The sequence below is a fragment of the Erpetoichthys calabaricus genome, chromosome 3 (assembly GCF_900747795.2).
Source record: "Erpetoichthys calabaricus chromosome 3, fErpCal1.3, whole genome shotgun sequence".
NCBI classification, from domain to species: domain Eukaryota; kingdom Metazoa; phylum Chordata; class Cladistia; order Polypteriformes; family Polypteridae; genus Erpetoichthys; species Erpetoichthys calabaricus.
In genome coordinates, this window is record NC_041396.2 from 195,637,630 (window position 1) to 195,664,065 (window position 26,436).

Consider the following 26,436-nt stretch of genomic DNA (forward strand, 5'->3'; position numbering starts at 1 on the left):
CAAGAGTAAGACATTGGAACTGGCATACTCAGTATGGTTGTGTCAGAGAGAGAGAATGTGCAACATTGTTTATAATGGCACTCAGTTTTGTTTTAACTCTTCCCTTTGTTACTACCTCCAAGGGGTCTAAAGTGCATTCTATAACTGAGCCTGCCCTTAGTTTGTTGATTTGGTGGGCCTCTCTTGAAGTGAGGTTACCAGCCCAGCACACCACAACATAGAAAAATGAACTGGCCATCACAGAGTTCTAGAAGATTTGAAGGATCTCACTTCCTACATTAAAGGAATATAGTCTCCTAAGAGCCTGCTCTGCTCTTTCTTATATAGTTTCTCTGTGTTTGGAGATCAGTCCAGCCTATCATTACCACCTCTACATCCACTCCTTGAATAGTGACCAGACATAGAGACTCTTTAGTGTAGTGATAACCAGTTCCTTGGTTTTGCTGATGTTAACATTCAGACAATTCTCTTTGTACCAAGAAACAAAGTTCTCTGCCTGACTCCTATGTTCTGTCTGATCCTCTTTATCATTACACCCCACAAGTGCAGAATCATCTGAGAATTTCTGCAAGTGACATGACCTGCTGTTATATTTATAGTTGGAGGTGCACAGAGTGAAGAGAAAAGGAGACAGGACTGTTCCTTGTGGTGCTTAAATCTGTATCAGAGACCCAGTCCTTCAGTCTCAGACACTGCAGTCTGCCCAACTGATAGTCCACTACCTAGGAAACCATAAGCTCATCCACCTGCATATCTCTGAGGTTACCCATTAAGAGGGATGGTTGGGTGGTATTGAAGACACTGGAGAAATCAAAAAGCATGATCATCACAGTACTGCCAGCTTTGTCCAGATGAGAATAAGCCTTGTGGAGCAGATGGATAACTAAATCTTTCACTCCAGTCTTATTAAAGGAGTTAAAGAAAGGTCATAATTGGCAGCTAAGTATTTTGTTTTTTATGTTAAGAAAATTAGGAATTAGAAACAAAAATTGTTATTAGTTTGCTTCGGAACTGATGAGATTATGGTAATACTAAAGTTATTACTAAAATATATGTTGTAAAAGTAAGATTAAACTCAATGTTCTAACTCTGTATCTAATTTAGAAAAGCAGAGATAAGGGAAGCAAAGGCAGACAGTAGTGCTTACACTTCTGAGTTGCCTCACATTGTTTCTTTGTAAATATTATTAACAAGTCCTGCATTTTATAAAGTGATGCTCTCAAGGGGTGAAGCAGATGTCATTTGTAAAGACTATAGGAATACACTCTATAAAATGAGGGAGGGTCTCTGTTGTTTGGAAGCTTCAAGACCACTGTATGCATAAAAAGGTTCTTAGCCTTTACATAAAGCACCAGTATGGTGAGATGCTTAAGAGCTGAATTTTCCATATTAGCTGCTGACATTTTACTAATTAAAATGGGAGTATGTTTTACAAATAATTTCCTTTCCATGATTATAAATTAACAAAGACACCTTTCCTTAAGAAAACCAGACATTTTATTTTGCTGTCAAACTATCCGTGGTAATGAGGAAAAACATACAAACAAAACAAAACTACCTGCGGGAAAAGACAAGTTTATAATTAAATTGAAATACTTTAATTGACAAAAACTGGCCCTTCTCTGTTTAAATGTGAGCGCATTGCCAGCTAATCAATGCTTCTTTTCAGATTTCTTCTTGTCGGTTCCAACCCCATAAACCAGTATTCCCCTCTAATGAACAGTAATTGCAAGAAGCAACATGCTAGCATTTGTCTCCGGTTTGTTTACATGCTGATCAATCGTACTGCACATTGAAGTGAAAGGTCAAACTGTTCTTTAACTTTATTTTTAGAGCCTCTTACTGCACTGTTACCATGCTCCCTGCAATAGTATGAGGCACTAATGAAGAGCTGTCTAAGAGATGTAAAAGATGCTCTTATGTTGAAGAAGACTAAAAGTACAGATTTTAAGACATACTTGTGGATCCATAAGGATACAAACGTAAATGCCATGTAATTTAATTTCCTGTTACAGCCACAACGCTTTTGTGTTTACATTTTTGATGTTACAGCTTTAATAATTGTATGTCTTAATCAAATGCTGAATTTGGACTTATCATGTCTTTAGTTAGTGGTTATTTGCCATTAATGGCTACTTTCTAAAAGGCCACTTGGAAAACAAAATCTGTTTATATTTGTACTGTATGTTGCTTTGTTAGATTATGTTTTGATAACAAGCTGACCAAGAAAGACATTCCTAAATGGACTCTGCTTCAGGCAGATACCTTTATACTCTGTGCCTACTTTTCTGTTGTCCAGAAATGAGAGAGCATCAATATATTAAACGGTCAAAACTGTGGGAAAATATAGCAGAAATTAGAACACTTAGTCTTCAAAATGGAGACAATATTCCCTCCAAGTACTTCTTATTCTTTACAATTTGATTCGTCCATCAAGCCTTTTACTTGGCTGTATGAAGTGTATCAAGCTGAGTTTAGATGCAAATCCCGCAGAAATGTAAAGCAGTTGCTTTCTGAACATAAAAATAAATCAAAACGTGTGCTCTGATTTTTAACCTCTTTGGAAATTACTGCTTCTCCATGAATACCTACAAAATGTTTTGACTTCATTTCCACACATTTATGGTAAGAGCATCGGCATTTGAAACTGAGCCTAGTGTTCTTATCTGGCTTATATTTCATTTTTTACTTATATTACACAGCTTTAGAGTCCACATTTAATTTATAAAATGTTTGTATGTACATATTTACAAATTTATATATAAATACTTCAGTATGATAGCTGAGCCTTCTGTCAGGCCTGTGCTATATTCAATAATAATATTTCAGTTTCAATAAGGTTTAGGATAGTATTTGTAAATAGAGAGTCTTGCATAAAAAGGCTGTGATTTCTTTCATTTAAAATACATCCATTGTCCAAACACACATTATGTAATAAAGGGTTCCAATGAGGCATAGCTTTATTCAGGTGCAAGGCAGAAAATAACCTTGGATGGGTCGCCAGTACACTTGCAGCACGCACTCACTTGGCCAGTATGAATGTACAGCTAATACAAGAAGCAGATCTTTGGGATAAGAGCAGAAATCATTGTACTTAATGAAAACTCACACGAACATAAGGAGAGCATGCACACTCCACACAAACTGCCCAGGCTGTGAACTGATTCCAGGTCCATACATCTGTGAAACAACAGCATGAATTAGTGCATCACCATGCTGCCTAACAGTAATTAAAATGAAATGACTCACAAGAGCACAGAGTTGGGAAAGCCCAGCTCCATACAATATATGAGCCTGCAGTTTGTTTACTGTATTAAAATTTACTATGACATATACAGTACAAGTAATCACACACTATTAATGAAAGGAAAAAAGTCTCAAGTGCCTAGAATCTTTTTTTAAGATATGCAGAGTATGGGGCCAAATCTGAAGCTGTTTTTAACTGACATGCATGTCAGACTGCTGGCAGTCTTCAATAGATAGAACTGACTGTGAAGGTTTAAACCAGGGGTCATACTGTTATCTCAGGAGACCTCAGGGGCTACAGGTTTTCATTCCAGCCACTTTTTCATTAGCAATATATTACCCCTGCAATGGAACATGATTCTTCTGCCTTCATTTTAATTGCCTTGTTTTTTAAGTATCAAAACCTTTTCATTTTTCCATAATCAGAAACCAAACAATAATTGGCAATAAAGCAAATCAGCTAACTCATGGCCATACTTTTCACCTCAACCAGTTTCTTGATTTGTAGCCAAATCATATTATTCATGAAACATCTTATTTAAAGATATGGCTTGTTACTGCTCTCATTCCGCTATACCAGATTGTTTTAATCTGAGAACAGCATCAAAAACTTTTGTGGACAGAACTGATAAATACTTCTCTGCCTTCCACTTTTTCTTTTCAAATATATTATTAAAACAGCTATTGTATGTTGGACACATAGGCACAATTGAGATCAAGTTGGCAGGTAATAAATTAACTCACCTCCCATCTCAATATTGTTTGGCTGCTCTTTTTGAACAACAGAAAAAAAAGGATTCTGAATCCTACAAAGCAAGTCAATTAAAATTGTATCTGGAATGAAAACTTTCAGCCACTACAGACCTTCAGGATCCAAGTTTGATACTTTTGGTGCAAACTGTAGAAATCTATTATAAAATTGAAATTAGACAAGTGTTTAAAGTATGCTGAGAAACTAATTGTAACTATTAATAGTCCACAGTTCAAATTTCTAATCAACAAAAAAAAAGATTCTGTAAAAACTTAATGGAGTAGTTTTACACTGACAATCTGATAAAGGTTTGCCAAAACACAAATTACAAGATTCCAAGGTCCATCTTCCTAAAAAAATTAAAATATTCTTCTAATAGACATTACAGCAACAGTGAATTCATTGGTTTGCTCCTTATTTGTCAGATTCCTTTAGAACAATGGGACCTATTTTTATACAGTGTTACTCAAAGTAGCAAGATGAGAGATGTGGTATTAAACAGTCCTTTGTAGTCTTTGTCATGTTTAACAGTAAATATTCAGCAATTTGCATTTTATAATTGCTTCCATTTGTATTAAAAGCTGCAGTAATTCCTTATATACTGTAATATGATGAGCAATAAGTAACAAAATGAAGGAAAAACTCATTTTATTTCTAATATTAAAACAAAGACAGATTTTGTACAATCGAAAGAATTTTACCACGCTACATTTTTTACATCTCACCCAATTTGCTGTTTATAGATTTCTAATGATATTACTTAAATACCCATATTAGTAATTAGTAATAAATGTAACTTGCTTATCTTTAAAACAGCAGCCTTCATCATTTGGAATGGTTACGGAGAGTCAGACAGAATTGCTGAAATATTGGGCCTTTTAATTAAGTTATGGGATACTACCTTGATTTTGGCCATAAGTCCTATTTACTGTACATACTTGAATTTTGACATTTTTGAGACATAGTGTAATAGGATTACCCATATTTTCTGAATAATTGCCAGATATGCCTCTGCAACATTAGACTTTGCACCATTAATGATACAAAAACTAAATGGAAATTTGTTGAATTATGTTCTGTGCATTTTAGTAAAAGTCAAAGTTTCAATGTTAAATATAAATAACAGGATAACCTTAAGAAAATGGGGGCATTTTAACACATTATAGCCCATCAATTATTCAAATGAGCACAATCATTTTTCTATATAAAAATGTACTGAATTATTTTCTGTGCATTTTAGCAAAAGCCAAAGTTACTGCATACTGTTAAAAGTACTAAAAATAAACAAACAACCAAAAGTGAATGGAACCATTTTAACACATTTAACATATTTGTCATATCAAGTATGATTAATATTTCAACACTGACCATTCCCTCTTGTGGTTGGTTTTATACACACATCTTTTCAGTACAGACTATAATATTCACAAATTTCCACATAAAAAACTTTCAACACGTTAGGACTGATCTTAAAGAACACTTAACTCTGTACGGTGAGCCAGACATAAGTGGGATACTGGCTCACTGGCAAATTCACACTTGCAGACCCTACAGAAAAAAAACATGAATCTATCAGATTTAAAAGATTTTCATGCAGAAATCACAGTGTTTTATATACTGTTTATTGGGTTGTGTTTTGAAATGCCTCGTTTTTGCAATGGTTACCCTGCAATATCTTTTGGCATTTCACATTACATTTATCAAGTTTTCATCACTTTACAAGCGTACAACATATTGCTAACATACAGAATAACTGTTAAATTTTTCCCTGAAAGAAAGATATTTTTCTTCAAACAATGGATAAAAAGTTTTGGATTAAAAATAGGTGGTGAACTATTCTGGCAATATGAAAATTGACCATGGCAAAAAAGAAAAATGAAAACATAAGGTATACACTCAGTGGCCACTTTCTTAGATATTGACACTTTGTACTTGGTAGGACTCCTTTTACTTGCAGGAGAATGTATTCAAGTAGGTTCTGGATTATTTAGACATTTTATTGTATGCTAAATCAGTGATGTATGGTCTGTGGCCAAATATCAATGCTATTAACATCCATTCATTCTCATTGCCACTCAAGTCACTGTCATGTTCGTGGAGCTAGTCTGACATGATGTGGAAAATCCATTGGAATAGTAATGGACCATGGCCGTAAAGGGGTGCACGTGGTCAACAAAAATGTTTAGGTATGTAGGAGCACACAGATGACGCCCAGATGGTATTAGAAGGCCGAATGTGTGCCAAGATAACATTCCCCAACACCATCACACTACCACCACCATCCCGCATCACTGATACTAGACAAGATAGGTACACTGATTCATGCTGTTTATGCCAAATTCTGATGTTATCATGTTTCAGAAAAAAATGAGACTAGTCAAATCAGATGACATTTTTCCAATTTGTAATGGTCCGATTTTGGTGATTATGTGTCCACTATAGCCTCATCTTCCTCTTCTTAGATGATAGCAGTGGAACCCAACGTGGTCTTCTGCTGCTGTAGCCCATTTTCTTGAACACGTTTTGCATTTATTGATAACACCATGTTACTGTTATTGAACATGTCTAGTCATTCTCCACTGATCATTGTCATTAACGAGGTGTTTTCAACCCCCAGGATCAGCTGCTCACTGGATGTCTTCTGTTTATCTCACCATCTCTCTGTAAACTCTAGAAACTGTTGTGCAGGAAACCCTAAGAGTGCTCCTGTTTCTGAGATGCTAAATTAATCTCGACTAGTATCATCAATCATACTGTGGTCAAAGTCGTTCCATAAACCTCTTAATCATGGGTGCATGTTATTTATATTGAGTCACAGCCACATCATTGGTTTTTTGAAGGAGCAGGCTATATGAATTTCAGCTGAAAGTTTACCTAAAAAAGTGGCCACTTGGTGAATTAGGTTACTGATTATTCAGGTATGTATTTTTTAAATTGATGCAAATCATCTTTGTATCCATCAATTTTCTGAACCCATTTATCCAATTTAGGATTGAATGGTTAAACATTCAAAGCAAGCACCACAAGGCACTTAAAAAGCAAACCTATACAATTTGTTTGTTAACAGTAGTGATTGTAATAGTTCATCTGGAATAAGCACAGTAGAGGAACAATGTAAATAAAGAGGAAGTATTGTGAGATTTTAAGTACATTTGCAAAGATTCTATAGTCAAGCTGAAATATTAATCAATTTACTGTATACAAAATGTCAACTGATAGTAACAGTTGACAGGATAGTAAAGTCAAAAAAATGTTTACATGTACAAACAGTTGTTTTAAATACAAAAGAGACAGATGGAAGATTCAGCCTCACTTTGAAAAGCTTTGAATGGTGAAGCCTCATATAGTGACCTAAGGAGAGATTCAAATAAAATAAAGCTGGAGTCACAAAGATAACAAGCATTTGGAATAGTCACAAAGCAGTGATTAGAAGATCTCAGTTGTCAGACAGGTTTTTATGGGATAAGCAGGCTAGAAGGTTACCCTGGTGGATTGGAAAATGCAGAGCTTTTTTTTAAGAGAATAGGGTTTTAAAAAGGATACTTTGCTCATTTTCAAACTAAAGCTCTAAAGAATGTGTACCTTAAGTGGTAGCTGATTGATGGTCTCACAGTGTTCTGCAAGTCGCTTGTTTAATTCCCATTTGCTGCCATTCACTTTACTGTGATGTTTTATAATCCTCCCTCAAGACTACAGATCTCAGTGTTACAAAATATCTTATTCCAGAAAATGCATGGCTTTTGTTTTTATTTCAAATTTAGTAGTGTATGTGTTTACATGAGATAGGAGATCTTGTTATTCCGCTAAATTGTACTGGCTAACAACACCAAGTGCAATTCCACAGAAGATGCAGGAGAAAACAGATTGGCTCAATAACCTTGCCAAAAAATAAATGCATACTTGCACAAGAAATTTTGAAACACAAACCTTTAGTTTGTGAACTACATTTTACATTGAGAATTTATATATTTGAGAAAACTTCTTAAATGTTAGAGCACAATGAGTGGTGGCTAATGTGACTTAAAAACAAGCAAAATGTCAGGAACTTCAAAGGATACTGCAGAGATGGCGCCTACAGCAAGATGAATTCACTACAAGAAAAGAGTGGCCAGAGTAGTAGGAACAACACAGAGAAGCAGCAGGGGCCTGTCAGTGCATCAGAGTATTTCAAGCATTTTACTATCAAAGAGACTCGTCAAGAGTATTTGGCGAGTTCAAGGGATAGGAATTAGAAGATATGAAATAGAAATAAACTTAAAAATTAGAAATAAACTTAAGAAATTGGGGGCAAAGAAGCATAGATTCATGATTGAGAAAAGGCAGGGCAGAAAAAAACACAAGAGTACATAAGACATGAAGAGCCCATTCAGTTATACCAGCCACCAAGGTCAGAAAGAATGCAACTGTACAGCAGTTTCTGCAAGGATAAGGAAAATAAAATCCTGCCAACATTTACGTTGTAATCATTTGAGGTTCAAGAAAATGTCACCATTTATACCGTGCCTGATTACTTTTTCTAAATAAAGAAGAAATGTGATTTGAGCCTACCTTTACAGAAGAATTGCATTTAATCTTAAGGTCATAACAAAAATAACTATCTGTACTCAAATCTAATTAATTCATGAATGTAATAATAAATAAACCATGACAGTATGTTCAGCAAGAAAGTTCTTATGGCACAGATGGGTGCATCATTGTACAATAATGTAAAATGAAGGAACTACGAACCAACCAGCCGTGCAGTAAGAAAGCTCTTGCCAAACCCCCTGGAGTGGTTTCTTTTATGGATAACAGCTAATATTGCTTATAATGGAAACAAAATAATAATTATTTTCCCATTTTAAAGAACAAAATATGATGGAAAATATAATTTATTTATGAGTTGTTTAAAAAATCTTTTTCCTTTTTGTTTTCACAAATGGTATTATTTTAATTTAAACAGTGTAACACCATGATAAGGCAAATTAATTAAAATAATATGTGGATGGAAACTGTGACGTTGAAGCCATGAATTGCCACCCTTTTTGTTTTTCTCCTTCTGAATTGATCCTTTTTAGCAGTGTATTCTAATGTAAAATCATTTCAACTTTACACACTCCTGAATGCAGACCAATGTGGCATTTTAAGATCCAAACAGACAAAAATGTCATCTTTTCTTTCACAATGGTCCTCTCAATTAAGCACTTGCCTTACCAAGTCACATCTGAGAGGTATAAAGTAGTTAATCTTATGATATTATTTATTCACCCATGTCATTCAGTTCATCAAGTGTCTTCTCAGCATTTTTCAGGTTACCTGAAGTCTGCATTCATGATTACCAATTCTGTTGTATATGTTGACAAATTACATATGTTGTTTCTCTGTGTTTAAACTTTTATAATGAATAAGTTCATATGTATTTTGAATTCTCTAAAGAGCATAATGATACAGTTGTTCTTTATGATATTCTTGCAATAAAGATATTAGTGACTAGATTCCTTTTCCATTCCATTCTTTGTAGCTTTTCACTGCAACTTGTACTGTGTCTTGATGAAAAACGCTAGCAGCTTATGCACATCTTCTAAAAAGATCAAAGGTGTTTAACAATCATTGTGCCACACTGTTTTTCATATACGTTTCATTCAATTACCCATTAATTAATTAAGTTGTGAGTATGTGTATTAATCATAGCCATATTCAGTATAATAAAAAGGTGTAAATTAGCAAACTTTAACATCAATGCAGATTAATATCAGGGTGTTTTGTTTAGAGTAATATAAATTTGCATATACATAATATATGCATTTTTGCATTGGTTTCCTACATCCCAAAAATATACATAATATGTAATTGGCCAGGATTGGTTCCTGCCTTGTGCCCTGTGTTGGCTGGGATTGGCTCCAGCAGACCCCCGTGACCCTGTAGTTAGGATTCAGCGGGTTGGAAAATGGATGGATGGATGTAATTGGCCTATCAAAATGTTAGACGGAGTGTGGGTGCATACAGTATTTAAGTATGCCCTAAAATGGATTAGCATTCCATAAATGGATTAGCATTCCATCCATTGGTGGATCCTGCCTCCTTCACATTGTCGGCAGAAAAATAAATGCACCTGAAAGGTAATGCTAATTAATATTGTATATAATGCTGACCAAAAGTAACCTGTCCAAAATATTTAAAACATTAAGCCAGAGATTTTGCAAAGATTAGCAGGAGGAGCCAAGCCTAAACTAAATAGAAAATGTTATTCATCTCTCTAAAATGTTGAAAACCAGGATAGGTTCTTTTTTTAACCTATTTGCACTGTCCTGTTCAAGTGTTTCTTGAATGATCGCGTCTGCTCTGGCACAGAAAGAAAGATTACAAGTAAGCTGCTTCAATCCCCCATTATCTGACAGTGCCAGTTTACACCCTGAGGATCCTATACATAATGTGCCAAGGTTTAGTGGACACCTTGCCAGTCACCAAAGTTCCCTGCTGGTTCTTTTCTGTCTGTATGCGGTAAAGGCCAGCCAATTTGGCACTCACCCATACTTTCTTTAACTCTAACCCTCAAGAGATAAACAATGTCATTTTAGCCATAATCATGTGGTGAAGCATAGCACCATTTCTGTCTGAGCTAGTGAGCTCTAAACATAGCATATTATGGCTATTTTTATGTGTGATCATGCACTTAATTCCAGAAGACTAGAAATATATTTTCCCTTGCTGATGTATTCATTGGAGAGTTATTTTGTGCCTCTCCAGTAGTTGCAAACTGTGGGATTGACAGTTTTTTGCTCTGCATCAATCAAGAACCCCAGGGAAGAGACATAAAGAATAAAAAAAAACTGATTAGAAGCAAAGCTCAGGGCTGGGCCTTTCTAACGCTTCGAGTGAACTTCAGAAAAGATGAAAGGAAGTTGGATTGATTTGTCATAGAGGATGGCAGAAAAAATTGACCCATGACATCTGCTATAAGCCACAAAATTACTGTCATTACTAGTTTGAGAAATTTTAACAAGGCCTCAGATAATGTCTACAACAGAAGATGTGGATAATGAAAAGCACTATGTAACCTTACCACTTAGGCTGACTATCTGTTTGTGCAATGATACCATGAAAGGAAGGCAAAAGTCAATAAATATGTAAAGTAGCAATAAAAAAAAATTCTGCAGGTTACTTACAATGAGGATGAGTAATCATTGCATTGAAAGGATCCTTTTTTCACTACATTTTCTTTGTATACTGAGTAATAAATATTTAATTGAATAATGCTATAATGGTGTGTTGAACTTGTAATGTTGCATTCAAATATGATTGGGAATGCACCTGAACTTTCAATACTTAATTTTTCTTATGATTGTGAAGCTCCCTCTCTACATGAGACTTGCATTCATGGACGCAGGTACATTTCAAAGCAAAAGAGTTGATGGAATCTTATATATAAATGTCTATGCGTGGAAGTGTGTGTGTCTGTCCGGCCCAAAAGTGAGAGGTGGAGTCGGGGTAAGGGCTCCGCCTCCAAGGAAACAGACAACTCACTTAGCCGCTAATAACACAAGCGAGGCCATCACATCAGCAAAACGGAACCTCAGAAGAAAGACAAAGTCGCTTAACCACTAACATCAGCAAAACGGTATCCCTTTTACTTTTCCTCCTGCCGCTAATACACAAGCGATGCGAGCACATTAGCAAATCGAATCCTCCTAGGACAGGTGATGCCCTGAGTAGTTCCTTTCAATTACCTGACATCTCTACATTTTGTTTTATTTTCTGACAATTTCAATAGTTTCTAGGAACCCGGGCTTTTTACACCATGGGCTTACATGGCTAGTATAAAATATGGGTGTGGAATAATTGGGGAGGAGCCCTCTTCAGCACATAATAACCAATAAGACATATTGGGGTGTGGCCGCACTATTGATTACGATGAATACTCTTCAGGTGTTCACAAGCCACTCTTATGCAATGCCACCCCACCAATAGCTCCTTCAGCCCAAGGAATGTCAGCTGCAGTCCTCTTACCCTTATATTGTACTGGTCCGTCGTTCAGATTATCAGTTTAAGACAATGTGTGAAATTATTTCACTTTAGTAAAAAGCCAAAAGCGAAATAATTAAATGCTTAATACACTGTTAAATTACATCACATATTTTGCTATTTTTATAAATTAGAGTACATGCTGTGCTTAATTTGCGCTGAAGCTTAGCTAAGGTACTTCTGCATGCCGGGACCTCCTCTCATTTTCTGGAACATCAAATTCTACATAAAATATATTTTTTTAATTTATTGCAATGTTTAAATGAACAAGTTCATCACACACATTATTTGGTCTATATAAGTAGCCTATTGAGCTCTGCATCCATCTGTTTTTTGACTGGATGAAATTGCGCCAACACTAGAAGATGCGCAAATCAAAATAAATTATCAGGTCATTGAAGTGGAGAAAAAAAAGCTGGTTCTCAAGTAGTGGATGTGGATGTGGATGCTGACATGAAGGCTGAAAGACAAAAGGAGTGTGAGCAAGGCAATAGAGATGAAGACGCTTCAGAAGACATTTAGGAGTGCAAACACTCAAATACGAGTGTGTGGCAAAGAGTGTGGACAGTGAAACAACTTAGTATTTCACTTGAATATCTTGTAATCTTAAGTATAGGTGTAAACAGTGCTGATTTTATGTATTTATTAGACTGATAGCATAATTCGACATTAAAAAGGCTGGGCTCTGGTACCCAAATTACTGTTGTCGTCACCTCCATACCACTATGGAGGAGTCACTGTGTGCTCTGGCACCTCATCATTTACAAATTAAGCACTGCATACACACCCCAGAGTACATAATTTAAAAGAAATAAAAATAGGACTAACTACTGCATGCTGTAATTAAAATCCCAATCTTATATAAGTGTAGGATTCTAAGTAATTTTGTTAATATGGCCAATTATTTTTATTACAAGTTATAACTAAATAAGATAATGTTTTGTCTTACATTTATTCAAACATTCATTTTACAAAACCACTTATTCCAACACAATATCAGTGGAAGACAGAAGCCCTGTCCCAACAACACTGGACACAATGCAGAAACAAATGCTGGATGGGATGGCAAGCTGTCACAAGGGACACTCACACATATGCTCTGCTCTCTTATTCATAGTCAGCTAAGAGTACCAATATACCTCAAGTGCATGTTTTTGGGATGTAGGACCAATCAAGAGTGCAGAATCTGGGGTTTAAACCCACTGTGCCAACAACTTATCTTGGATTGATATCATAAAATATTTTCAAGCCTGCTTGATCCAACTTGTGGTTAAGAGTCTGGAGCCTATCTTCACAGCACTGGGCACAATACACAAACAAACTACCAATCTATTGCAGAGGACACCACACTCATACGTGAACTTTTAACAGTCACTGATGTACTTCACCTTCATGTGTTTCTGATGTAAGTTGAAACCCGAATGCTCAAGCTTTGCTTTGAGTGCACTGCAATGTTGTGCCACCAGTATTGAACTAACATCACATAACTACTTAATCCAATTAAGGGTTTTGGGTGCTGGAACCCAAAACAGATGTCAACAATAATTTCAAGGGAATAACCAGCCATGAATAGAAAGCCAGTCCAGCACATGGCCCTTTCACACACACACACACGGATAATTTAGAAAAAGTAATTAAAACTACAGAACATTAAAACCATTTTAATGAGAACTGGCCATTCAGCCCAACAATGCCCATTAATCCTATGCACTTAATTTCACTAAAATAACATCATCTCAAGTTTTAAAGGTCCCCAAAGTACTACTATACTACCTGGCAACTCCTTCCATGTGTCTGTATTTTTCTGTGTGAATTAATCTAATCAGTACATCTTTGGGAACATGAGAGGAAAACCAAAGTACCTGGAGACAAACTCTGATAGAAACGAGGAGAACAGCCAAACTGTGAAAAGACAAAGACAAGATATGGAGTTAAACCCCGGAAAACAATGCTAATGATGGCTTCTACATGCTACTCTTTCCTTGAATTAGCATTCATAAAATTCAGTTTACATGAAGAACACAGGTTTTTTTGATGCACTTCACTTTTGAAATGTTGATGCCATGCACAGTATATCTATTGGATTTTTAAAAAGGTGGACTACTCTTTTATGTCAACTATCAATCTGCTTGCAGTTTCAAGGTGAATAAAGTCAAAATGTCCATTTGCCTGACACACGGCATTGAAAATATGACCCCCACGGCAGACTTGTGCTCAGTCATATTAATATTCTTTAAAGAAGGGAGCCCAGCTGTTTTCCGTTTAGAATTTATGACTCCTTCTGTGCGCATATTATGAACATGCATTATACATTAATTTCCTCCAGTTTTCTGCATTTTTTTACAAATTAAAAAAGTTATATTCTCAGTAATACACCACTCATAGTGTTGATTAAAAGAACTATAGCTTTTAAGAAATAAAATACTTGAGAAATACAAAATGATAAAGGTATCAGCTTGTAAGTCTAGGTAATCTAAGCATAAAGTATATAATGAGGTCACACATATGACAATATCTTTCACTGTGCCCTCCATTCTAATCCAGAGACATAAAAGTATTAAAGAAGGCTACAGGATTTTGCCTCTTGGTATTTCTCCTTTTAAACTATTGTTGTTGTGTGCATGTAAGCCCTATAGTTAGCACTGGAATTTGTTTAGTTACACTCCTGCTTTTCATTACATTTTTTTACATTCACCCACTAAGTAGTTTTATACTTCCTGATGTTTTTTTCAACTTTAGGAGCCACACTGTGGCATAGCTAAAAAAAAAAAAGCATCTGAATGGTGACCTGACTGTGGTCTAATTGGAATTTGTACTTTCTTTCCATGACTGCATAGATTTTTCTCCTGGTGCTCTAGTTCATTTCCCATAACTTCAACATGAGCATGTTAGGCTAACCATCAGCTTTAAAGGGGACCTGTATGAATGACTGAGTATGGGTCAAAGTAGTTGTGACCAGTGACAATATGGCACTCTGTCCAAGGTTATCTCCTGTCTTACTGTATTGTGGAGTGATACTGAAATAGAACCCAATCTTGAAGCGACCATGTCCTGTAATATATAAACATTCACTGGTCATTGAACACCTTCATACCTAAGCATTCAATCAAGTTAGTTTCTTTGAAATTTTGTCAAGTTTAGCTTTTGTACAAACTCCTGCCAAAACAAAAAAATGTATCTTTATGATCACTTAATTACTAGGGTTTAGTCACATCTGTACACTGAATTCTACTGTCATTATTACCATGAGTTAATACTACTCAGGCCTTTTGGTAATTGGTGTTTTGACACCATGGGTTACAAACATTCATTGATTACACCTATAAACCCTTTGTTGCTGTGCTTCAGTATTTGCAGGGTCTCCCTCTTTATATTAGGCATACTGTATAGTCTCCCACTATTAGAATATCAGATCTTCTTCTTTTTTTTTTTTTTTGTTATTTTTATTTTCTTATGCAGCTGTATATTACTTGTACTGGGAGGTCTTTTACACACCTTCCTGCCCCTGTTCTTGCAGCTTTCAGTTCAATCCCGAATGTACAGTATTAGATATGATGTTTGCCTTTCAAAGTGGACTTATGTTTGAATTTTGTGTGAATGGCCATTTACCCACTTTTTTGGACTTCCCTATCTTTTAAAATTACTTATATCTATTAATGTATATCTATTAATGCACTATCATCCCCATCTCTAAACTTCAGCCAGTTGGATTTTACTACAACACCCTATTTATATGCAGGTATATATTGTTAGATCTTCTGATCTCATGTTTTATCTGAGCTGGTAAATTGCCTTGCAAAACTGGGCAGTTTTCCAATATCTATAATATTTCTTTTAATATGGATAAAGACAATCAGATTCATCCAAGCTCCAGCAAGAACCCTATCCAAATACCAATAAGGGTCTCCTATTTGTGCATTAGCAGGCCAATACATCATTCAAGACTCCCTGTTTTTGGTGTAAATATGCTTGTCTTTCACCAAATTAAATAAATGCCCTATTTGTATTATCACCACTTCCCTTGTCAGGAAAGTGCTTTAGAAATTTCCAGCAGGTGCTCCTCAAACTCACCTCCCAGTGGTAAGGAGAGTTGTCATCCAGTATAATTTAGTCTGTATAGCTGACAGTGACCCTGTACACTGGATTTCATTTATTAACATATTCTCAGATTAAAACTTTAGATGCTAATCTTACTTTATAGTTCTCTTGTTGAGTCTCTTTACCAAGTACATTATCTCTAAACTACGATGGATTTATTTTACTCTTTTTTTTTTTTTGCACCCAGATTAAACTTTTGAACGCCAACTTGCATGCTTTGCACTTTTTTAGTGTGAACCATCCGCAGTTTGAGCATGAATTAACTAAGCCATTTTGTATCTTTTGCTGCTACCATTTCTTTTTTCTTCGTTTGGGTATTGTTTAACATCTTTACTCACTTTCCTCTTACATCTGGTAGTTGAGTCATGACAACTGGACTTCATTCTTGTTAGGTAGATACGTTTCACTGCTCATCCAAGCAGATTCTTCAGTCTAAGGAATGTTGTTAAAGACCACAAATTTATCCTCCAGGTTAGTTTAACTTCACACCTGCCCTGAATAGGCTATTTCAGTAAAACAAAGGAAGGGGAAGGTGTGGGTAGATGTAACAGTCACACCTTTTAATAGCCCCTCCTACCCCTATAAGTGGGTCGTTAAGAGTGGTCCACCTGGTGTGAATTGGGCCTGATTTTCCTGGGGATGGATGAAAGGGCAGCATGATAAATTGAAGACAGGTTATGTCTAAGGCCTCCATCTCTGTTGAGTGAGGGGTTGTTGATTTGCACATGCAAAGCGTTCCTCACCCCTCTCTCAAACCACTTGTCTTCTCTATCCAATATCTGGACGTTAATGTCCTCAAGTGAGTGTCCTTTGTCCTTCAAATGGAGGTACACAGCTGATTCCGGCCCTGAGGTGTTACTTCTTCTGTGCTGGGCCATCCTCCTGTGTAGCGGTTGTTTGGTCTCTCCAATGTACAGTTCAGGGCACTCTTCGCTGCATTGAACAGCATATGCTCTTCTTCTGTTTTGGTTTCCGGTCTTTGGTGTGGATGAGTCTCTGTCTCAATGTGTTAGTGGGTTTGAAGTGGATATATTTGTGGTCTTTAACAACATTCCTCAGACTGAAGAAGCTGCTTGGATGAGCAGTGAAACATATCTACCTAACAAGAACAAAGTCCAGGTGCCATGACTCAACTATCAGATAATTTCACCTGGATGACTAAGAATCTTCACAGACATTTTTCCTCTTACATGTTCAACATTGTACAAATTAAATGTCAGCAAATTTAAAAAATGGTACATGTTAATTTACTTGAATAGATAGATAGATAGATAGATAGATAGATAGATAGATAGATAGATAGATAGATAGATAGATAGATAGATAGATAGATAGATAGATAGATTGCTTGATCATTCAGTCTGTCTATCTATCTAACAATCAAACAAACTGTTAAATGAACCTTATTTGTCCCAACAGGGATACAAAAACAAACAACAACAATCCCCCTCTCGTCACCTTCTGACATGTCACCCAAAAGGCAAATATTAGAATGAAGCACTGCAGAAAAAAATAAATCTTATTCAAGAAATCATATTCAGGAAAGATTGACATCAGCACACAAATGATGCTCTCAATATCATTCTTTCAGACAGTCCAGTAGCTCTAGAATTTAGTAACACATGAAGGTGCTTGAACACACCCAAAACATACCCAAAATCTTCTACTTCAGAATCAGTCTGAGCAAACTTTTGCCATTAAAAAATGACGCTTGATATTGCTCTTCATAGTGGAATAATTTTTAGCATTGTATCACATCTCCAGGTCCCTGGGTGTGATTCCCAGCTTGACTAATTTTTGTGGATTTTGGCCTTTATCTTCATTTCTACAATGATCTAGGCACACACTTGATTTACAAAGAGACATGTGTTAGGTTTTATTTGTGGCACTGAACTGTCCCAGGTTGATTGACTATCTGTGTGTACATGAGGGATATCTGTAAATGACTGGCAGCTTGTCAAGCACTGGTACTAGCCTTGTGCCCACTGCTGTTAAGGTAGAATTCAGATCTCCATGACCCTGCATCAGATAAAAGCATGTTTAAATGGATGGACATTTTCTAATAAACAAAATTCTTAATAATTCAGTACTGAACGTATACATATAACCTGATAAGACATACAATCATTTAGAAAAAAAAAGGTACACAGACATTACTAGCTAACATTAATGACACACATAAGGGCAGTACATTTAAGGCAGAAACCAGGAAGCATTCTTCACAGAAAGGGTTTTAGAAATCTCGACCAATTACTGAGGCATGTATTTGAAGCCAAAACTGATGGCTTTTAGAAAATGCATGAATGAAGTTTTTGAGTCAGTTTGTCATTAACAAAGCAACTGGGCTTGAAGCACAGATTTGATATTTACTACCTTGTACAATTTCTTATCTAATTAACATCCTCTGATGACAATGGAGAAGCATGGGTGCAAATCATCCATTTGCAGTTTGATCAAAGTCATTTACACCAATAATTCAGTTTAGACATTTTATTTAAAACCTAGAGAAGTTAGTTTACTACCTCTACATCATTCTGGAAATAACAGAAAAAACTCAACCAAAGACTAGTTATTTTTAAATAACTGTAATGTAATTAGTAGGATGCATGATAGCACAGTGATTAGCACTACTGCCTCTTTGATCCTTGGTTAATATCCTGCATCATCGGCCATGTCGTATCCGCGTTGTCTTCTTCTATAGGGTTTTCCCTCAGGGTGCTCCAGTTTTCCTTGAGTATTCCCAAATTATGCTAGTTTAATTGTCAACACAAACTATACCCCATTGATATACAAAAGCAAGTCCTGCATTGGACTGGTACCCCACACAGGGGTCGTTCCTGCCTTGTGCTCCAGCAAACATAAGATTAAGCAGGTTTCAAGAAAGTCAGATTGTGATATGTCTAAACAAAATGTGGCCAAGTTCTTGGAAAATGGTGTTTATAATAATGCCAGCATATATAGTTCTCTTTTAAATAAATTTACAGCTAACTGGTATTCCAATATGACCAGCAATTAACTGGTGTCCCAGCCTGGGCTGGTTGCTGTGTTCATTTGATACAGCACAGAGAGAATCTTTTTTGTATTGGATGAGTTCATAAACTCATTGAACATAGCCACTTAATACACCATTCTTGACTTATTAGTTCAACTATCTATTTTTATATTGATAAGTGACTATCCCACCAGCACAGACCTGAAGGCAAGAGCCATCCAGCCCATTATGGCATCTAATTTGAACTTTTATGACATCAGTTATCAATATACTATTTAAAAAATATCTGTCTAGAGAATGATTGGGAAACAAATCTTTACTATTTTTACATTAGGGTAGCATTTAAGTTGGTCATCTCTGATAGCACTAGTAATACATCTTGCCAGATTTGCATCCAAGAGGAGATTTCAGGACTTGCTAAATTCTCCTGAATCCCCTGAGAGACTCTGAGCATAAATCACAAATAGTTAATAACTATAAATATTTCATATTCCATAGACTCTTTCATTCAATCCCAAAACTTGGCAAGGGGTGCCATGCATGCCACTTTTGAACACAAATGACTTAATATGCAAGTGATTTGACCAAGTGCATTGCCAAATTTCACAGGTGGGGATATAAGCGGCCATATGAAATCTCCTGTACGCTGTGTTTCTAATCTCCCTAAATAAACACAGAACGGGAGGTTTTCAGCTCAGTATCAAAGTGTGTGGTATCTCTGACAGCAAGCTTTATCTTTGGCGCATAGGCCTTGTTATGAAATCAAATCTCCTTGGACTGTAATCAGAATCCATTCATTTTTGGAAATCGGTATTCATCATCATAACATTTTGTTTTAGGTCTTTTTTTTCCTAACAAAGCTTTGAATTTTAAATGTGTGGAGTTGTATTAGCTTCCCAAACATCGACAGTGAGATTACATTTCAAAATGTGAAATATACTCTGCAAGATAAAGAGTTGTAAGCACCGTGAACCTCTAGAATAGCTGCTTAAACCACAACCGTTTAAGGCAGGATTTGCAAATGCCAGTTTAGCTTTTAGGAAATAGAAGAAGCTTAATTAGGCATGCAGATACATGGGATTTGAGTCTGTGAGAATGTAATATGCATCAATGAACAAGCCATGCTGTTTGGCAGATGAGACATTTGGGTAACAAAGTGAAATCCACTGTAGAAAACAGTTTCATTATTATGTTCTGCTTTGTCACAGAGAAATCTGGGAGATGGGAAGCCACATACAGAAATGCTTCTAGGCATGAAAACTTGTGCCAGTAAGCTCTTGCAGTGGCCCGCAGTGCATCCTCAGTTTGTTTTCAGGGGATTCTTTTCAAACCTTTCTTTTCTTCCGCAGAGGTCCTTCTGTAGTGCCATGGTGGATGAGCTCAGGGTGTCTCTGAAGTGTCAGCGCCGTCTCAAACACAAGCCCCAGGCTCCTGTCATGGTAAAAACAGAAGAAGTCATCAACATGCACACATTTAACGACAGAAGATTGCCGGGCAAGGAGACTATGGCATAGAACTGGTAGGAGGAGAAGAGGAAGCTGCCCTGAGCACAAACTGTCATCCTTGTTCAAAACAGTTTGCCAGAAAATGTTTCCTGTGGAAATATGCAACCTGAGCAAAATCAAATGAGTTACCTCATCCATCAGAAAACTACAAGACAACTGTATACAGCAAACAAAATGGGAGATGTGCAATCCCCAAAAGGATAAAAAAGGAAAGGAAAGAAGAATAAACACTTAAAAGTGAACATCTACTAAAGATGAATACAGATGTGCGGGTATGCCATGTATCTCTTGGGCCGAACTATCCTTCCCTTGAATGTTTCCATGTGATTCTGTGACAAGTGGTCTCAAATGGGTTACAAATATGTTTCCCCAGTGAACAATTATTATGAAGCGCTGTTAAATGAGCAAACAGAATACATGTAACACATTGGGACAGATTGTGAAAGGAGAAGGTTGCTTTTCTTATCAGTTTCTTTTTTAATTTATTCTTTTTACATATGTGAAAATATATTTTCTATAGTTTAAATCAAAGATGAAGCCACTAACCATTCCATGCTTGTTCTCTGGTGTCACAAAGTGCACATGTAGGACTCAATTACAAGCTATGATGCACAGGAATAATGTAAGTGTCAATTCTTTGTCCTACCCAAAAAATTGGTTGATTACACCCAAGGCAATAACAGCAGTGTTTGTACAGAGTTGGGGATTAGTAAATCCCTAAGTCTCCATTTTAATAATAATAATATTAATAACAGTAGTAAATACGTGCATTACGTCTAACACAGAGACAAAAGCTGACTCTGTTTGGCTGACTATACACAGCTTTGTGCAACTTCCTGTTTGTTGTGAGCAAAGAAATGGAAGTTCGAGCAGCTGGTTGGTTGCCCACTGCGCGTCTTTAAGGTTGGTCCAAAGATCTACTGTTTATTCCTCAATCCTGATGCACAGAAGCTGAGCAGCTCTGGTCGCCCTGACCTTCTGGTCCCATTCCTGTGCAGTTCTGGCCAAATGTGGGCAGAGGCTTGTTCACCTCATACTTAGATTTAACAGGAGGCACATATTTATTTATTTATTTATCTGTTTGTTTTGATATTTATTTAATGATTTATTTATTCCGTTATTTTATTATCTTTTTTTTTCCTGCACTTAAATACACATGTATGCAATCACCAGTTTCTTATAATACACTCCACCCCTCCTTTTCCTTTACATTTTATTCTTTATTATTCTTTTTTAATTTTTATGTTTATTTGTGGAAATGCAAGATTTCTATGAAAATAGTTTTTGTATGAAACAAATTTTTCTAATAATTTTTATCAACAAAAAAAGAGAAAAACTAAAACCAGAACATGGGCTTTTCTTGTCCGTGCTTGTCCTTGTGGGGTGTGTTGATAAGCATGCCTGGTAGTCATGCACCTCACTGTTTGATTAAACCTATTTTTATCATGTACAGGAAAAAAAACTATTTAAAAAATATTTTTACGTCAGGCAAAATTGGACAGGTGCACTACCATTTCTGCTTCTCATTTACACCCCTGCATTCCAATAGGCTGATAGTATACAGTGCTCAACGATTCTGTGTAAATGGTAAACATATATATATAATAAAAATAATGACAAAAACTAATTTTGACCACATTGTGAAAAAAATGGAGTGCACACTCTTTACTGTTTGAAATTGATGCACAAGTTTAAAAGAAATTTCATTAAAAAAGTTACACAATTTCTTCTTGAGTGAGACGTTTTGATTCTTCAGGTGAACCATTTCTTATTACGAGGTTTCGGGAGGACTGTCCTGACACTACACAGCAGAAAGCCTTCACGTAAGGTGCAGTTTTTTGCTTTTTGTATATATTTGGTCAAATTAATACCACCGATCAATGGGAAGGCCTGCTTTATATTTAATGTTCTATATTGGTTGATGTTTTATTTTATGAAAATGATTTAAAGATGTTAAATGCTTTGAGACTTAAGAGATCTACAACTATGGGATACAAACAAAATTTCTTATGATATTATTGCAATAGTTTGGGTGGGGAGGGGGGAAGATATTTGGTGTTTTGATGTTTATACTTATTTTAATAAATGATGTACACTAAATAATCTCCAGATTGGTGCTGAGAATGGAAAGCTATTATTTAATGATGTCATCAAGCCAAAACAATGAAACTGAAAATCATTTTTAATGTACACCCTCTTCTAGGATACCTAATGAGAGCTCAATGTGCGCATGTCCATAATACAGTACATGTTAAAAGGGCACAGTGTTCTGCATATTTCTGTCACAAAACATTCCCTATATTTTAGAAAATACAATGATTTAACAGATCTTTTCCACATAAAACATGACTACATGTTTATCTATTTTGATTTTTTTGTTAAAGAGATGCTTATAATTTTATTTAATGTTCGTGGATTTTTTAAAGTTTTTACCATTTTTATATCCTTGCAGCACTGGGATTCGCAATATGTCATTCACTATTCATTACATTTCTGTCTCTTACCAGAACTGTGACTAATAATTCCTCAACAGTGTTAACTGTGTTTATTGAACCTATGGAAATTATATCTGAAAAACTGAAGATAGATAGATAGATAGATAGATAGATAGATAGATAGATAGATAGATAGATAGATAGATAGATAGATAGATAGATAGATAGATAGATAGATAGATAGATAGATAGATAGATAGATAGATAGATAGATTACAAGTAATAAATAAAATTAATGGTCCTTATTAGGGCATTACGTAATTAAAAGAAGGCAATTTTGTCTAGATTATCCAATGCGTCAAAACAGAGTATAGAAAATTTCTTTAACAAAAAGGAATTAAGCATTTTTGTGCCGTTAGAGAGTTACACATCCCTCTGCTTGTCATATCTGACACTCTTTATGCCTCTGAGCTTCTCTTTTTTTGTGTTAACAAAAAACACATCCTTCATGTTAAGGTAAAGCACAGAAGGAGATTGAAACTTTGATAGAGAATGGAAAAGATCAGAGGTGAAGACTGAGATAGCCAGAAGGCTTTGTAGATCAGGTCAGATGCCATGTCCATGGAGTTCTCCACTGTAGAACTTTAGAAGAAAGCAAAGCCTCAAATCTTTCTGCAGCAGAATATAAATTCCATAAGATATCAAATGTAGCTTTGTTTTGGTACATAGTGGTTTTTCCTATATTAAGATGGTGAATTCAGATTTGTTTTAGTTTAAACAATGAATATTTTGCTGCACAATTATATGTTTGCCGTATCTGAGTTAAATCTGTGTTCATGTTAACTTTCCTAAACAATTGGCTAGCATTTATCAAATGCATCTTCTTCTGTCATGTACTACAACTGTACTCTGCCTTGTAAACCATTATGCAAAAAACACAACATATAGACAGCCTAGGAGCTGTATAGGTTCACCTATATTAGTTTTGGAAGTTTGCACAATTCACGCAAAATTAGGTTAGACATTATGTATAAAATATAAGTATATTTCTATTTTATAACATTGGCAAGTCACCAATGCATTTCTAGTTTTAAATTAAATGCTGTGGAAATGTGTCTTTATGGTGTATCCTCAGCCATGATCGAGTACTAATTTTGTGTTCTTAATCCAAACATATGTCATTCTATCACTAACATACTGTATGTGTAGACCAGTCCTTACTTCTGTCACGTGCCCTTGGCCTTCTTTTCTTTCCACACATGTTAACTATATTTGTTTCCGTTTCAACAAATTCATGCCTCTGTCCTTTACACTAGTGATTTCAAAAGTATTCAACTTAACAACTCCTAATTTTTTCCTGGTATTCAGGTTCGCATTACTACACAAAAGAACTTCCAGTGTAAATATAGATGTACTGGCAGCAAATTGAGCAACGTATGAAGTGGACAGTGGACCGGAAACAAAGTCAAGGGCAAACAAAATGCTGAATACCAAAAGGACAACTCTAATATCTAAAATAAAAACAATAACCAGGATCGAAGTCAAAGGAATTGCTTGAATTGTTTGTTATTCAAATCATGAAAGATGAACAAAGTGTCATGCTGGTATTTGAAGTGTTGTATCTGTGATTTCAGATGTTGTGGCAGACAAAGCTGCGCCCATCTGGCAACTGGGAATAGCATCCTAACAACAGAACCTACTAAAATGCAGCACCTGTGAAATAAAAAAGATGGCATTGTAGATCAAAAACAAAATAACAGTAAAAATATGTACTTTTTTCCAGGAAACAAAATAATAAATACACTCGGCTAAAACATTAATTCTTAAAGGCAAATAAGCTATAAAATTCAAGTCAGAATATCTCCTAAAGCAAATGGAAACTATCTCAAAATGAGAATAAGTACTTCCACCTGTTATCTGTTCTCTACCTTTCTGTTGTAACTAATCTACAATTAATAATTAAAATGCTATCTGCAGAAATAAATTGTTGCTGATACTACATAGCATTTCAAGCTCTTCAGACAAGGAACATAACGTTAATAATCAGAATTAGATACTTCAGGTAAGTGGGGCTGGTCACTGCAATGTCATTTTAAACATGTTCAGGAAATGATTTTAAGTTTAGAGGCATTTCAACTGTTCAAGAGGCAGAGTTGAATTCCACGTGCCTGTTTTTTTTTTTCTTTAACCATGTGTAAAGTTGGGATAGTAAAAAAAGAACCAGAAGAAAGTCCAGGTGACAGACAGGAGGCAGAGTGTGGTCAAAATGAAGGTAATTTGTTAAGGTAACTGTCTAACCAATTGGAAATTATACTTTTCCTCACTGCTATTGAGGATATCTTGCTATAAAAATTATTACAATACTGTGTTAACCCACTGCCCCCACCCCCAACTCTAGTGGTTATGATATCCCCATTATTGAAACATACATTTCTGTGACAAACAAGTTGTGAGATTTTTCAGCCAAGTGTTTAAGTAAGATAATTCTTTCAGATAAGGAAGGCAAAAGTTTTGAGTTAAGGTAGTTTTGCTCACAAAGCATGACACCAATGGATCGTGAATAGATAGATAGATAGACACACATACTGACTGACTGAATGAATGAATGATTAATCAAACAAACTGTTAAATGAACCTTATTTGTCCCAACAGGGATACAAAAACAAACAACAAAAACCCTCTGATACATACAAGAATTACAAAAAAGAAGAACACTTCTGACTTGGCACCCAAAAGGCAAATTTTAGAATGAAACACTGCAGAAAAAATAAATCTTATTCAAGAAATCATATTCAGGAAAGACTGATGTCAGCACACAAATGGCACTCTCAGTGTAATTTTTTCTGCCAGTCCAGTAGCTCTAGAATTTAGTAACACATGAAGGTGCTTGAACAACTTAAATTGCACCCAAAAGCTCAATAAATAAATCAACACATAAAAAGGTAGATAAATAAATAAATTCACACACACCCACACTATGGACTGAACACACAACAGAATGACTAAAAAGCAGGAAAATTAAAAAGAAAGAAAGCTTCTGACTCGGCTATTACTGTCACAGTGAGGCATTATACAAGCGTATTTCTGTTGGTATAAAGGAGCCCCAGTAGTGTTTCTTGACACACTTCTGCTGAATGATTCACTGACTGAAAGTTCTCATTGTTAGTGTGTCAGAAACATGATGTTGCATGTCGATTAGCCCATGCAGGTACAAATTTCACTTTACTCTGTACATATGCCAACAATCACCTTAGAGAAAGCCATTTTAAGTCAAGCACAAGTTGACAATACAGCCACTGAAGTACTATATGGAGATTTTTTTTCCCTCATTTTGTTTGGTGACTCAAAATTGCACTAAACTTGCATGTGTCACTCATTTAATATATTCTGTGCAATGGACTGGACCAT

General features: G+C 35.7%; 1 protein-coding gene across 2 annotated transcripts in view; it reads left to right on the plus strand.

Annotated features, from left to right (window-relative positions):
- grik2 (glutamate receptor, ionotropic, kainate 2) overlaps window positions 1-22,319 on the plus strand; it is a 781,987-nt gene extending 759,668 nt beyond the window's left edge. For both annotated transcript variants that reach the window (XM_028797642.2, XM_051924105.1), the window contains one exon: window positions 20,438-22,319. In XM_028797642.2, the coding sequence (XP_028653475.1) occupies window positions 20,438-20,602 (165 nt within the window). In that variant the 3' untranslated portion in view covers window positions 20,603-22,319. The remainder of the gene's footprint in view (window positions 1-20,437) is intronic.
- Window positions 22,320-26,436: the final 4,117 nt, after the last annotated feature.